The sequence below is a fragment of the Canis lupus genome, chromosome 14 (genome assembly GCF_011100685.1).
Source record: "Canis lupus familiaris isolate Mischka breed German Shepherd chromosome 14, alternate assembly UU_Cfam_GSD_1.0, whole genome shotgun sequence".
Classification (NCBI taxonomy): Eukaryota; Metazoa; Chordata; class Mammalia; order Carnivora; family Canidae; genus Canis; species Canis lupus.
The window spans coordinates 47,545,633-47,559,620 of record NC_049235.1 but is presented as its reverse complement, the minus strand read 5'-3'; the positions used below and the strand labels follow the sequence as shown (position 1 = coordinate 47,559,620).

The 13,988-nt window shown below is 35.9% G+C and overlaps 1 protein-coding gene across 5 annotated transcripts in view; it reads right to left on the bottom strand.

Moving 5' to 3' along the window:
- Positions 1-13,988, bottom strand: part of SEPTIN7 (septin 7) — a 117,975-nt gene that overhangs the window by 34,311 nt on the left and 69,676 nt on the right. For all 5 annotated transcript variants that reach the window (XM_038557330.1, XM_038557329.1, XM_038557328.1 and 2 more), the window contains one exon: positions 10,985-11,091. In XM_038557330.1, coding sequence (XP_038413258.1) covers positions 10,985-11,091 — 107 coding nt within the window. The remainder of the gene's footprint in view (positions 1-10,984; positions 11,092-13,988) is intronic.

Genomic DNA, 13,988 nt, shown 5'->3' with positions numbered 1-13,988 from the left:
AGAACAGATAACTCATTCATCTTGGGCATATGCTGCTGCTAAATAAACAGATTCAAACATAAAAGGGAAATAATTGTCCCCCAGAAAAACACAGGCTTTCACTCAATGTAGATTTATATCAAGGGCTTCCTAAGACTAGAACTAGAAGCTCTAGGTACATGGACAGGCTAACTTAAGAGAGAAGAATTAGACTCAAATTTTGAGTGTTAATTGCTGTAAGATGTTATGAATTAAGTAATACAAGACTTAAGGGGAAAATGTAATCATCAACATGTGAAAAGCAACTTCCAACTATTTATGTTTTGGAAAGGAAAAGTGACTAGTTTCTAGGTAGAAAAAGTTGGGTGTTATAGAAATTATGTCTTTCCACTTTCCTATGGCATTTTTTTTTAAACAATAGCTAGCTCACATGAAGACACTAATGCACTGAGACTAAGACTGTTGAGCAAGAAAGTCTATAGCAGCGTAGTTCAAAAGAACCTTTTGAGATGATGCAAATGCTCTGTATCTGCACTGTCCAATATGGTAGATGCTTGCCCACGTGGCTACTTAGCCCTTGAAACGTGACTAAAGCAACTGAAGAACTGAATATTTATTTACTTTGAATTAACTTATATTTAAATAGCTACAGGTGGTTTGGTGACACTGGACAATGCAGATCTATGGCAATCAAAAGTTATTTTGTTTAAAAAATGATATTAAAAAATCTTGCTAAAATTGAAAACACTACCTAAGATTTGGACATGTATGTCCATGGAGGGACTTCTAAACTTTCAGACAAATAAGAGGCAAAGGTCTTATCTCTTAGACCAATGGTTTTCACGGCTTTAATCCTGGTGTAAACTATCAGTGGAAATTTTGAATGTCCCAAATATATTTATTTGTATCTACCAAATATATACAATTGGAAATTTGTTAAAAGTATTAATACTATTAATTCTATATAGATTTAAAAAGTAAGTATCAATAAATAGGGTTCTTAATATTTTCTGGCCATTTTCAGTATCAACATGATGTGCATTGCTTAGAAGACGACTGTTTCACACCACATAGCTAGCTATGATACCATGTTTCTCTCATAATATGAGGAAGGCAAAATGAAGACATAATCAGACTTATCAGTGTTAGATTTTCAAAACCTAAAAAAAAAAAAACGGTATTATGTCATGTGTCTTACAAAGTTCATATTTTATATATCTGGTTGTCCTCTAGTCAAAGGACAATCTAGTTATTTCCCATTATATATCTTTTTTTTTAATGGACAATCTCCAACATCTCAACAGATCTTTAATTTGCTTCCATCTCCTTCATAAAGACAGGTTATTCATTTATGATAACTGTCACTGAAGCAGTTACTAATAATGAGCAGTTACTAATTAGCAGTTACTAATAATTCTTTTAAATGACATAGTACTCTATATTAGAAACCGATGCAAAACATAATTGTTCCTCATAAATCCTCTCCCAATTTTATTCCAAACCATTTCTGGTTCCCTTATTACTAAGCAAAGCCCATGTCTATCTTCAATAACAGGCTGTATACTAATCACACACCATACCAGCTTAAATTTTAAGATCCTTGTTTTGTGTTTATAATCAGTTTAACAACTTAACTGTTTGCTGACATAAGAAAAATTAAGATCTGTATTTTAAATACTTTAAGAGTCTGTTTATAAAAGGTCTTTTCTGGCCTATGAAATTCTATGTATCCATACATGGTCAAATAGAAAGAAGAAGGCAACATATGGAAGAGATCCAGAAAACTTAACTGTAAACTAGTGCCATTCACAGTATCCAACTGTATCCTATCATCTGGTTTTGCATGTATCCTCATGGGATCCATGGAAAACAAATTAGTTCAAGTCCAGGAATTTCAAACTTTTCTTAAGAAATCTATTCCAAATGGCCACTTTCCCATGCACTCTACTTAAGCAGGTCACATCAGCATATTTTATGGCATCACTCAAAGCTCTCTAAGATTAAATGCATAATTTAATACTGAAGGAATGAATCAAGGGAATTTTCAATTATGTTTCTCTCTGAAAAATAAAACTAAAGCCCATTATATTGTTTATGTATAATTAATTTACTGAAGCCTCTTTTGGACTCCTAGTCTAAGGCACTCTTTTTTCTAATACTGTTTCATTTTCCAATCTGAGAAAAAAGTCAAACCTTCAGTTTTTCCACAGCTTCATTTCTTTCATTTTCAAAAGACTGTTAAATAGAAGTTTTATAACCTAATGTTTAAGAGCTATTTTTTAAGGTAAGTAGCAAGTGTTACTTAATTAGCCGTATTACATTTCCAGGAGAGGGTTAAAATTTTCCATTAGGAGCTTACCTCTCTACTCAAACTTGTTCAGGAGGTGGCATTACAGCCAAAGCTCTGCAGGGACTTGGAACAACAGACTTGAGATATTCCACTTAGCTCAAACACAAAAACTATCTGATTTAATGCCTGAAAAGATATTATCTTATATACTTCATTATGTTCCACAAGAAACTAAGAGGTAATGACCAATAGTAAAATAGTTATAGCTTAAGATTATTTCCTTCTCATCAAGACTCTAACCTAGTTAAGTAAGAAAGTTGATCCAAAGATTTGAATTCTGCCTTCTACTCTGAATCACTGCACCTCTGGGCACCTGGGTGGTTCAGTTAGTTAAGCATCCAACTCTTGATTTCAAGCTCAAGTCATAATCTCAAGGTCCTGAGACTGAGCCCCGCATTGGGCTCCATGCTCAATTTGGAGTCCACTTGAGATTCTCTCCCTCCTCCCCTGCCCCCTGCTCCTGCTCTCAAACAAAGAAATCTTTAAAAGAGGGGAGGGAGGAGCAAAAAAATCACATTCATTTCCTTTGCCTCCTCATACTAAGATCCTAAGTTCCTTGTCCCTTTCATTTTTTTTATTAGCAACCCTCCTCCTAAACCCTTTATCTTTTTTTTCCAGCTCAGATATTTCTGTTCCACAACATGCACAAACTTCAATTTGAAAGGAATTTCCCTGCTATCCAATAATCCCTCTTATGTGCTCAATAGTCTCATGCCTCTCTCATTTCCCAGTATGGCTCTTCTCTAGTTCTACTCTATTATCTCTGTCACCATGCTCAGCAAAAAATCTCATCTTTACTTGAAGACAAGAACATCCTCAATGTTTTTGAAGCAACAGTCTTTCCTTCTGTTCAGATCCCGTTCCTTCTAAGGCTAATTTCTCCGTCTACACCAGGAATCTGATTATTCCATTTTAGAATTGTCTTGACAACTGCTTAGACTACTTCCTCTTTATTTTCAACCTCTCATCTTTTAGGGATTGAATCCGCATAGGATATAAACGTTCTCAGGTCTTTTTTAGAAATAAAACCCAAAGGACTCTCTGAGTACCCTACACTAAACGTCTAGGTATTCACACTTGTCCTTTCCTCCATAGTCATGCTTACCATCAGTGCCTCATTTACTATTCAATTCTCACACTACTACTTCTCATCTTGCTCTCCATTCCTACTACTTCACCAGAATCTACTCTGCTAAGCTAATCTATAGCAGCTTAGAGCAGTATATTCTCTCATTACATCCTATTTGCTATATCCTTCACATGATTGGTTTAAGAACTTTGATTGTGTCTATCATCACTGTAGCCCCAAAACCTGGCATAAGATAAGAATTCAAATGTCTGTTCTATAAATGGTTCAAAAAACTATCAATATTGGACCAACATCAACAAGAAAGTTTCCCTTTTTTCAAAAAAATATTTATTTATTCATGAGAGACACAGAAAGGCAGAGATATAGGCAGAGGGAGAAGCAGGCTCCCTGCAGGGAGCCTTATGCGAGACTCGATTCCAGGACCCAGGGGTGTCGACCTGAGCTAAAGGCAGACGCTCAACCATTCAACTAACTACCCAGGTGCCCCAAAGGAGAGTTTCCTAACTGGGCTTTATAAAAAGGTCTCAAGGAGTCTATAAAATATTATCCTAGGGATAGGATTCGTTGCTTTCACCATGTCTCACTTCCAAAATGTCTGTACCTACTTAATCTGCAATAGTGAGTTGTAGGACTTCATAAATCAAGAGAAAAAGTTTTTGAAGGGACCAATATAAGGTTGCCAACTAAGAACTTAAAAAAACACTCTTGGGATGCTTCAGTCAGTTGAGCATCTGACTCTTGATTTTGGCTCAAGTCATATTCTTGGGATCATGAGATGGAGCTCGACATCAGACTCCACACTCAGCATGGAGTCTGCTGGAGATTTTCTCTTTCCCTCTTCCCCTGCCTATTCCCCAACTCTTACTCTCAAATGAATACATAAATCTGTAAAAAAAAAAAAAAAAAAAATCTAACATTCTTATTTCACAAAGAAATTGAAATGATTTGGTCTCAGAATAAAGGACAATCTTTCCTTGGAGACAGATGGCAACCTTTCACTGACTTGAAATAGGATTCAAAAATTTTCAAGTCTAACAAAATTATAAAAATTTGCTACTATACATACACACTGTATATAATATTTTCCTTAAACTTTGTTAATCTAAGGATCTACATTTGAGAATGGAACATGAAGTGGAACCAGTGTTCAATTTTTTTCTATCACTTCATTTTAGTCTATTAACAACAAAAAATACAAAAAAAATTTACAGGTACTATTTCACTCAATATGAAGTATTCTGAAAGAATGAAGGACCCTCTCTAACTTCTTCCCAGAAAGACAGGATGAAACCAATTTGTATCTGGCTAGAAACACTACAGAGCAGTGGTTCTCAAAGTGTAGTATCCTGACTGGCAAATGCATTGCCTGGGAACTTAGAAATGTGAATTCTTTGGGCCCTGCCTCAAACCTACTAAATAACAAACTCCGAGGGGAGGGAGACTCAGCAATCTCTTTTGGCAAGCCTTCCATGTGACTGTGATATAGACTCAAGTTTGAGAACCACTGGTATAAAGAACTCCAGGGCTAGAGTATTGGCTCACATTTGGAGCTGCAGGGCCCAGAGTCCTGAGGCCCAAGATGGGATACTGGGAATTAATCTCAAAGGACTTCTATTTAATACTAAAAATTCATTCAAATCAGAACCACTGAAATATAGGAAACTCAGAATCATCTCTCTATTCAATGTAGACAGCTTCTCCTTCATTCCAAGACTGCAAATGTGAAGGAATTTCTTATGACACGAGTCTCTTATAAATAAATAATGCTCAGGGAAGAGATTATGAGATCACAGTCTTTATTAAAATCTCACTCCTGGGCAGCCCAGGTGGCTCAGCGGTTTAGCGCTGCCTTCAGCCCAGGGTGTAATAATACTGGAGACCCAGGATCGAGTCCCACGTCGGGCTCCCTGCATGGAGCCCTTTTCTCCCTCTGCCTGCGTCTCTGCCTCTTTCTCTCTCCAGGTCTTTCATGAATGAATAAGTAAAATTTAAAAAAATAAAATCTCACTCCCTACTTCACTACATCACAGAATTTTTCTTCTTGTCGGCCTTTTTATTTATTTAATTTTTTTTGGGGGGGGGGGGGGGGGGGACAGTTGAAAGTGTTCCAGAAAGCCTTCAGGTCAGGGAAATTGCAGGCATTTGCCTTTTGAAATTCAGGATTTTATGTTTTTTCCTGGTCTAATATGTCTGGGCAAAGATGTAATACTTCTGACTACCCTCCACTGAAACAATTTATGAGCTTCCAAGAGGAGATTATCTGCAAGATTACTGGGTTTGGTGAAGAGCCAGTTAACTATAAAAGAAAACTATCTTCCATTCTCTAAATACATGGAATGACTCAGAACATTTTATGTTCTCTCCTGGGTGAGTGAGAAAAGAGTTTACAGGATCTTCGACTTGTTTCCAGTATATCAAGGAATATCTCCGTGGGGCACTCAGGAAAGAGTACTTCTCTGGGATTATAGTCAGAATCCAGTTCTCAGATGTTATAGCTCTTAACTTTTGGTAAAAAGAGGAGATGTAACAGTTATACACAGGTCTTTGTCCTAAAAATCTTACTAAAGATACTCTCAAGCCCTAATTATTCCTTTGTTTTCAAAAAAAGAGAGAGTTGGGAAGATATTCACAATAGAAGAAGAGAGCACTTTTGAAATGCCACCTTAAAAGAAAGTAAGTTTACACAGGATTATTTTGGAGCCAAGCAAATGTAAAAAGAATTCTAACAAATTGAGGGCCTTTTCCATTGTCTTTAATACATGCTAGCCTAAGAAAAATTATTGTGTCTGAAATATAAGGATAATTATCTAGATAAGGAACTCCTCCAGATCCAGTAGAAAAAGATAGGAAATACTAAGATAGTCAAAGTACTTCAATGAAATCTGAATACTTAATGAGGATAAAAGACATGTTCAACCTCATAAGAAATCAAAGAAAATTAACTGAAAAAATACACATAGACATATGCACACAGACATACAACATATATGCACTGACATACAACAGAAATGAGTGTCTAGATCCACTAAAAGAATATACAAAAATATTCATACTGGTAAAAAAATGAAAACCCAAATGCTTATCTACAATAGAATACAATTTATGATATATTCATAAAAAAAGTATTATACAACAATGAAAAAGAACTACAGCTACACAATGTGAACAATACCACAGACCTAATCTTCAGTAAAAGAAATCAGACAAAAAAGAGTATATATCTAAATGAGGTTCAAGAATAGGTAAAATTAATCAATGGAGATAGAAGTCAAAAAGCTATTTATATTTGGAATTGAGTGAAACTGAGAGGAGGCACAAGGAAGCCTTCCAAGGTGCTAAAAATGTACTTACAGTATCTTAATCTGCAGGGTAACTACCTGGATATATGAATATATATACAAAAATTCATCAAGCTTTATGCTAAAATTTGTGCCCTTTTAGTATAAACCTATATATTAACTTAAGAATTAAAAAAAAATTGTTTTTAAGACTTTATTTATTCATGAGAGACACAGAAAGAGAGGCAGAGGTACAGGCAGAGGGAGGAAAACCAGGTCCCATGCAAGAAGCCTAATGTGGGACTTGATCCTGGAAATCGGGATCAGGCCCTGGGCCAAAGGCAGATGCCCAACTGTTGAGCCACCCAAGCGTCCCTTAAAAATTAAATTTAAAAATTCTGTTTAAGAAAAAAAAATGAAAATAATCAAAACTTTTTTTAAAACCTATCAAAGTAAAATCTAAAAAAATGTTCAAATTAAAATTATTTCACTTATTCTAGTAATTTACAAAATTTCACAGATGAAGAAAAAAATATTAACAAAACTTCAAAGATCACCAAATTTGAAAATATTCCAACTAAACACTAAGTCATATATTTTTAAAACTGTTTGTTCAATCATTCAATACTGGATGTTAATACATAACACATTAACCGCTAAGAATTGAGCTTACAGGAGTGAATAAAGTTCCTACCTTCACAGAGCTTACAAATTTAGAGCCAGAGTAGGGACTGAGGCAAGGCCTCACTGAGAAATCAAATTTTAGGCAGAGAAATGATTAATAATGGAGTAAGCCATGAGGAAATCTCCGGGAAGAACACTGCAGGTAGAAAAACAAGAAGAGGGAGAGCTCTGAAGTAGGACTGGCCTGATCAGAGAACAGCAAAAATATTGGTTTAGCCAGAGCAGAATAAGCCAAAAGTGGAAAAGTATAGGAAATAGGTTACAGAGGGGGTGAGGGCAAATCTTGTTGGGTTTCCTAGATATTGTAAGGACTTTGGCCTTGCTCTGAAATTGTAAAAGAAGATTCTCACTGCTTTGCTAAAAATATTGGGGTGGTGACCAAGGATCAGGTCGGAGAGGTGAATTAGGAGGTAACTATAATAATCTGAGCAAATACTTGGCTACAGAGTATGACAATTTAGATTTCTATGTGTTGAATTCATGAGACTGCAAGTGCTGATACTTTCATGTGTTCAGACACTGGCAAAAATCACTGAATGGATAAATCAAGAAAGCTAGAATATTGCTCCTTTGTCTTTATTAAGCAAAGTAAAATAAAACATGGTAGGATACAAAATTTTCATGAGTTAAAATGACTTCCATCATCCACTCAGCTGTTTACTGGAATTTCAAGACTTTTTTTTTTTTTTAAGATTTTATTTATTTACTCATGAGAGACACAGGCAGAGGGAGAAGCAGGCTCCATGCAGGGAGCCTGATGGGGGACTCGATCCTGGGGCCTCAGGATCACGCCCTGGGCTGAAGGCAGACGTTCAGCTGCTGAGCCACCCAGGCATTCAATACTTAAAGAGAAGTCCTTATCCACTGGAGTCAAGACTTCAAATTCAAACTTAACAAGCAACAGCAAACATAATGTGTATACCATATGTGATTTAAAAAGTAAAACAAAAAAATCCTTTCCTGTAAGTATCCCTACTAGCTAGTATCAGATGAATCAGCCTTATTGCTTACAGAGGCATTTTCTACATTATTTTAACTATTTTCACATATTTTTAATCATGATGAAGAGAAGACTTTGTGGATCAAATCACTTTGTCTTCATTTCATCTAAATTGTCTAACTGGGAAAATATCTCCCCAATGTAAAATTTTTAAAGGAAAATGTAAAAAGAAACTAAAAGAAAACCAAAGTTGTTGGATGAAACATTATTAAAAAGAGAGATGTAGGGCAGCCCGGGTGGCTCAGCAGCTTAGCGCCACCTTCAGCCCAGGGCCTGATCCTGGACACCTGGGATCGAGTCCCACATCAGGCTCCCTGCTTCTCCCTCTGCCTGTGTCTCTGCCACGCTCTCGCTTTCTCTCTCATTAATAAATAAATAAAATCTTTTATTAAAAAAAGAGATGTAGTAAAGGAAAGCTAATCCACCTATTAAGAACTAGTTAACCTATGAAATAGCAACAGTATAGAGACAGCCTAACTTGACCGAATACGCACGAAAGCAGACTGCTTAGATTTGCTTAGTTCTGTCACTCTAACTATATTATCTCAGGGAAATGGCCATCTTCGTACCTCAATTTCCACATTCGTAAAACGGGAGTAATACTACTACTTACTGCATAAACTTTTTTTTTTTTTTAAGATTTTATTTCTTTATTCATGAGAGACCCAGAGAGGCAGAGACACAGGCAGAGGGAGAAGCAAGCTCCATGCAGGGAGCCTGATGTGGGACTCGATCCCAGGAATCCGGGACCAGGCCCTGAGCCAAAGACAGACGCTCAACTGCTGAGCTACCCAGGCATTCCTTACCTCATAAACTTATTGTAAGAATTAAATAAGTTAATGCATCTAAATTGCTTAGAATAGTACATGGAAGATGCTAATGATATACTAATGCAAGCCTGGTATTACATTATATGCCAAAACTACAAAGAGGACTCTGAAAATTCCCCCACCAGTAGTAATTATCAAGAACACTACTGGCAAGTACACGACCATTAAGATCTAATATATTTTAGACTAAATATTCTTCAACTTAGGAATCTACACTGTGGGGTTTCTTGAACATTTCTACGTACAGAGTTTATTTATCTTGAATTTAAATATCTAAATTAAGAAGTTTAAAGTTCCTCTTCTTGCTTAGGGTTAAAATATCCAATAGTGATCACCAAATAAATAAGCAATGTAGTGTCAAATTTTTAGAATACATTTTTTAAAGTAATTTGAAATTTCAAGCTCTATGAAGGAAACAAAAAAAAATTCCTAAAACCAAGAAAAACTTTAAAAAAACAAAATATTCACTGTGCAGAATTATTTCTTAGGGATATAATTACTAAACTACATGTTGCAGCTTGATATGCATGAATTTCTGCCCAGTATTTCCGGACTGTCCTTCTACCTTGTGCATCAGGATAATCCCTACCAATCTTTCAAATCTACCTCCAGCCTTAATAAAGCCCGCTCCTGCCAAAACTGTTCACTCCTTCTCTGTGTATGTGCTATGTATTACTACTGCATTAATCCTCCAACAATTTCTTCAATTAACAGTTTAGATTAATTTAGTTTTAATTAAAGGAGTGCTGTGTAACAAAAATGTAAGTCACATAAGTAATTTAGAACTTTTCAGGAGCCACTTTAAAAAGTAATCAACAGGTGAAACTAACGTATTTTATTTAATTCAATATGACCAAAGTATTATCATTGCAAAATGTAATCAATATAAAAATTAGTAATAAGATCCTTTGTATTCTATATATTAAATTGTCAAAATCTGGGATGTATTTTATACTTGCATCCCATCTCCATTTGGACTATCCACATTTTAAGAGCTCAAGAGGCACACTTAGCTACCAAACAGTAAGTACAGACCTGGAGCCTAGAGCATTCTGTCATATGCAGTGTGGTCTATGGGTCAGCAGCAGCAGCAGCATCTATGATTTTTCAGAAATGCAAAATCTCAGCCCATCTCAGACCTACTAAAACTGAACTAAATTTAACAAGCTCCCAAAGGTGATCTGAACGCACACTGAAGACTGAGAAGTTCTAAACTAGACTATACCTAACTTGGGAGCCTTAACGAATTACAATTACCATTCATCTATCATAAGGTATTATCACTGAAAATACAGAGCCCTGTATTTAAATAACAATGGATTTTCTACAAATCATGTTTTCTCTACCTTGTCCATCAGAACATTCTGCAACAATGGAAATACATCTAGACACATATGTCTACTGAGCACCTAAAATGTGACTGGTGTAACTGAGATACTAAATTTTAAATTTTATTTACTTTTATCTTATTCAAAATTAATAGCTAAATACAGCCAGTGCTACCATGTTAAACAGCATAACTCTAGGTTACTACATCACAGTATAATCTCTAGGAGGTTCCTAGGGACAAATTTAGAAGGTTTTAATCAAGATAATTCCTCTAACTACCTGTGCTCGCTCTCTTTTTAATCATCAATCAGGTTTGCCACTTTACATTGGCTGAGGCTAAATATAAAAGCTATCTCTAGGGAAGCATAATAAAAGGTATAGCATGTGTTTTTTGTGTTAACATTACTCCAGCTTATCATCAATTAACAATACTAACGTACATACCTGTACAGTCTTTTTTATTCTATGCGATGGACCTGGATACTCTGGAGAATACAAATCTGTGAGGAATAATGAGTTGATTAATGTTGACTTCCCCAGTCCAGATTCACCTAAAAGAAATGAGGGGATGGAGGGAAATGCGTTAAACTCAGCCATTTTATCAACCTCAAATATTCGACCAATACTACAATCAAACTTGCCTTATACAAGTAATTCCTGGTAGAACAAAGAAGTGACATTAGAACATACTGTAAAGATTCTATATTAGAATAAGTTCTTTTTGAAAAAAAAAAAAGAATAAGTTCTTTTTTCTCTTTCTTATCAAATTAGACTCATGCTTCCAAGGAATCATTTTAGCTTTGTGATTCTACGATCTGTGCTCTTTAACAGTAATGTATCTAATACAATAGTCTCCATTTTTAACAGTAATGTATTCCTAAAGACCAAAGTTAGTTATGAAAGAAACACTCAAGTTGGATTACATATTGCTGCCTCAGTGAAATAAAGCACAAAAGAAGTTAGGTATAAGCATTTATTATAGTCAATAATTAATGAATGACCAAAAGAAATCATGCAACTATAAAAAGTAGCGATCTGCTGATAAAAAAAGAAAAATTAATCACAATGCATCTCAGTATAAAAGTGAACCACAATTTACTCATCCATGTATCAATCAGCTTAAGTATAAAGGGTATCTTTCCATAAACCAAATTCCAAAAAAATCATAGGTAATTACTTTTTATAGTGCTTCTGATTGAGGTAAGAGGTAGGAATGCAAGAAGGTAGAACACAATTTCCACTTAGAGTCACATACTCTTTGACCTACCATGTCTAGTTTAGTACAACATATCAAATATGCAGTCAAGTTTTATCAAAATATAAACAGCTTAAAGATATACGTTATACAAGGCTAAATAAATTAAAAATCATACTGTAATTACCAATTAATACAATGCAGAATTAAAGAATCTAGTTATTGTTAACAGTTCAGTTAGTTTAATAGGCACCTTTAGCCTAAATAACTGATGTCACAAATATTAATAATACTATTTCTGTCTAGGTTGAGTTCTTTCTTTTTATATTGGCTCTCAAGAAAGTTAAGATCCATACAAGGTTGTCACATTTTACCCCTCTGAATGAGGGGATGTCACTTTTTTCTAGATGTAAAAACTCCAGAAATTTCTAAGATAAATAAATAAATTATAGATTCATCATACTTGCTTTTTACTTAAATCTTACTGAATAAAGGAGTAAAGACTAGAATAAAACCCAAGTCTCTGGGGAATAATAATCTAGTCTAATAACCTAGAAATATCTAGGTCTTGCAGATGCTGCTATCCCAGAACCACCCACACTAGCCATGGTCGATCCCACTGTGTTCTCAACATTGCTGTGACAGTGAGCCCTTGGGATGCATCTCCTTCAGGCTGTTTGCAGACAAAGTTCCAAAGATGGCAGAGAACTTTCATGGTCTGAGCAGTATGGAGAAAGGATAAAGGTCCCTGCTTTTATAGGATTATGTCAAGATTCATGTGCCAGGGTGATGACTTCACACGCCATATGGCACTGGCAGGAAGTCCATCTATGGGGAGAAATCTGATGATGAGAATTTCATCCTGAAGCACATGGGTCCTGGCATCTCATCCATGGCAAATACTGGACCCAACACAAACGCTTCCCAGTTTTTCAAATGCACTGCCAACAATGAGTGGTTGGATGGGAAGCATGTGGTCTTTGGCAAGGAAAAAGAGGGCATGAATACTGTGTAAACCATGGAGCACTCTGGTTCCAGGAATGGCAAGACCAGCAAGAAGATCACCATTGCTAACTATGGACAAATCTAGCAAATTTGACTTGTGTTTTGTAAGAAAGACAGAAAGACAGACAAAGACAGACAAAGACAGACAAAGACAGGGAAGAAAGAGAAGAGAAGAGAAGAGAAGAGAAGAGAAGAGAAGAGAAGAGAAGAGAAGAGAAGAGAAGAGAAGAGAAGAGAAGAGAAGAGAAGAGAAGAGAAAAGAAAAAGTATCTACAATATTTTCATTTGGGATCCCTGGGTGGCGCAGCGGTTTAGCGCCTGCCTTTGGCCCAGGGCGCGATCCTGGAGACCCGGGATCGAATCCCACGTCGGGCTCCCGGTGCATGGAGCCTGCTTCTCCCCCTGCCTGTGTCTCGTCTCTGCCTCTCTCTCTCTCTCTCTCTGTGACTATCATAAATAAATAAAAATTAAAAAAAAAAAAAGAAACATAAATGAAAAATTTGAGTACTTGTAAAACTATTTTTGGAATGTCCAATGTAAAAGTACACTATATTCAAAAATTAACACTGTAGTGACTAAAAGTATGTTTAGATCTTTGGTTTTTTGGTGGTACAGGGTAGAAGAACAAGAAAAAGTACGACAAAATGAAAGGCATGATGTAGCGGGGGAAAAAAGTTTGAAAGGTAACACATCAAAATGTTAATAGCAGTTACTACAAAGTAGAATTGTAGGTAAGATACATTTTTTGGGAGGCAAACCCAGGTGGCTCAATGGTTTAGCGCTGCCTTCAGCGTAGGGCCTGATCCTGGAGACCCAGGATTGAGTCCCACATCAGGTTCCCTGCATGGAAGCCTGCTTCTCCCTCTGCCTGTGTCTCTGCTCCTCTTTCTCTCTCTATGTGTCTCTCATGAATAAATAAATAAAATCTTAAAAAAAAAAGATATTTTTTTCTTAGCTTTCTACATTTCTGCATGCTCTAAATTTCCTTCACTAACTGTATTTTTATAATTAAAAAAGCACTCTTGAGTGTCAACTTCAGCAAAATGACAGACTAAGAAGTTCCAAGCTTTCACAGAAAAATCAAAATCAACTAGAAACTGGCTGAATTAACCTTATAGAAGCTTTGGGAAAAGTCAAAGATTTACAACAACCAAATAAATGCCTAGTCAAGAAAATGTCATGAACAACAAAGTTTAGGTCATTTTCATTTGTTCTTGCCCTATTCTCCATATGGTAGGCCTGGGACTG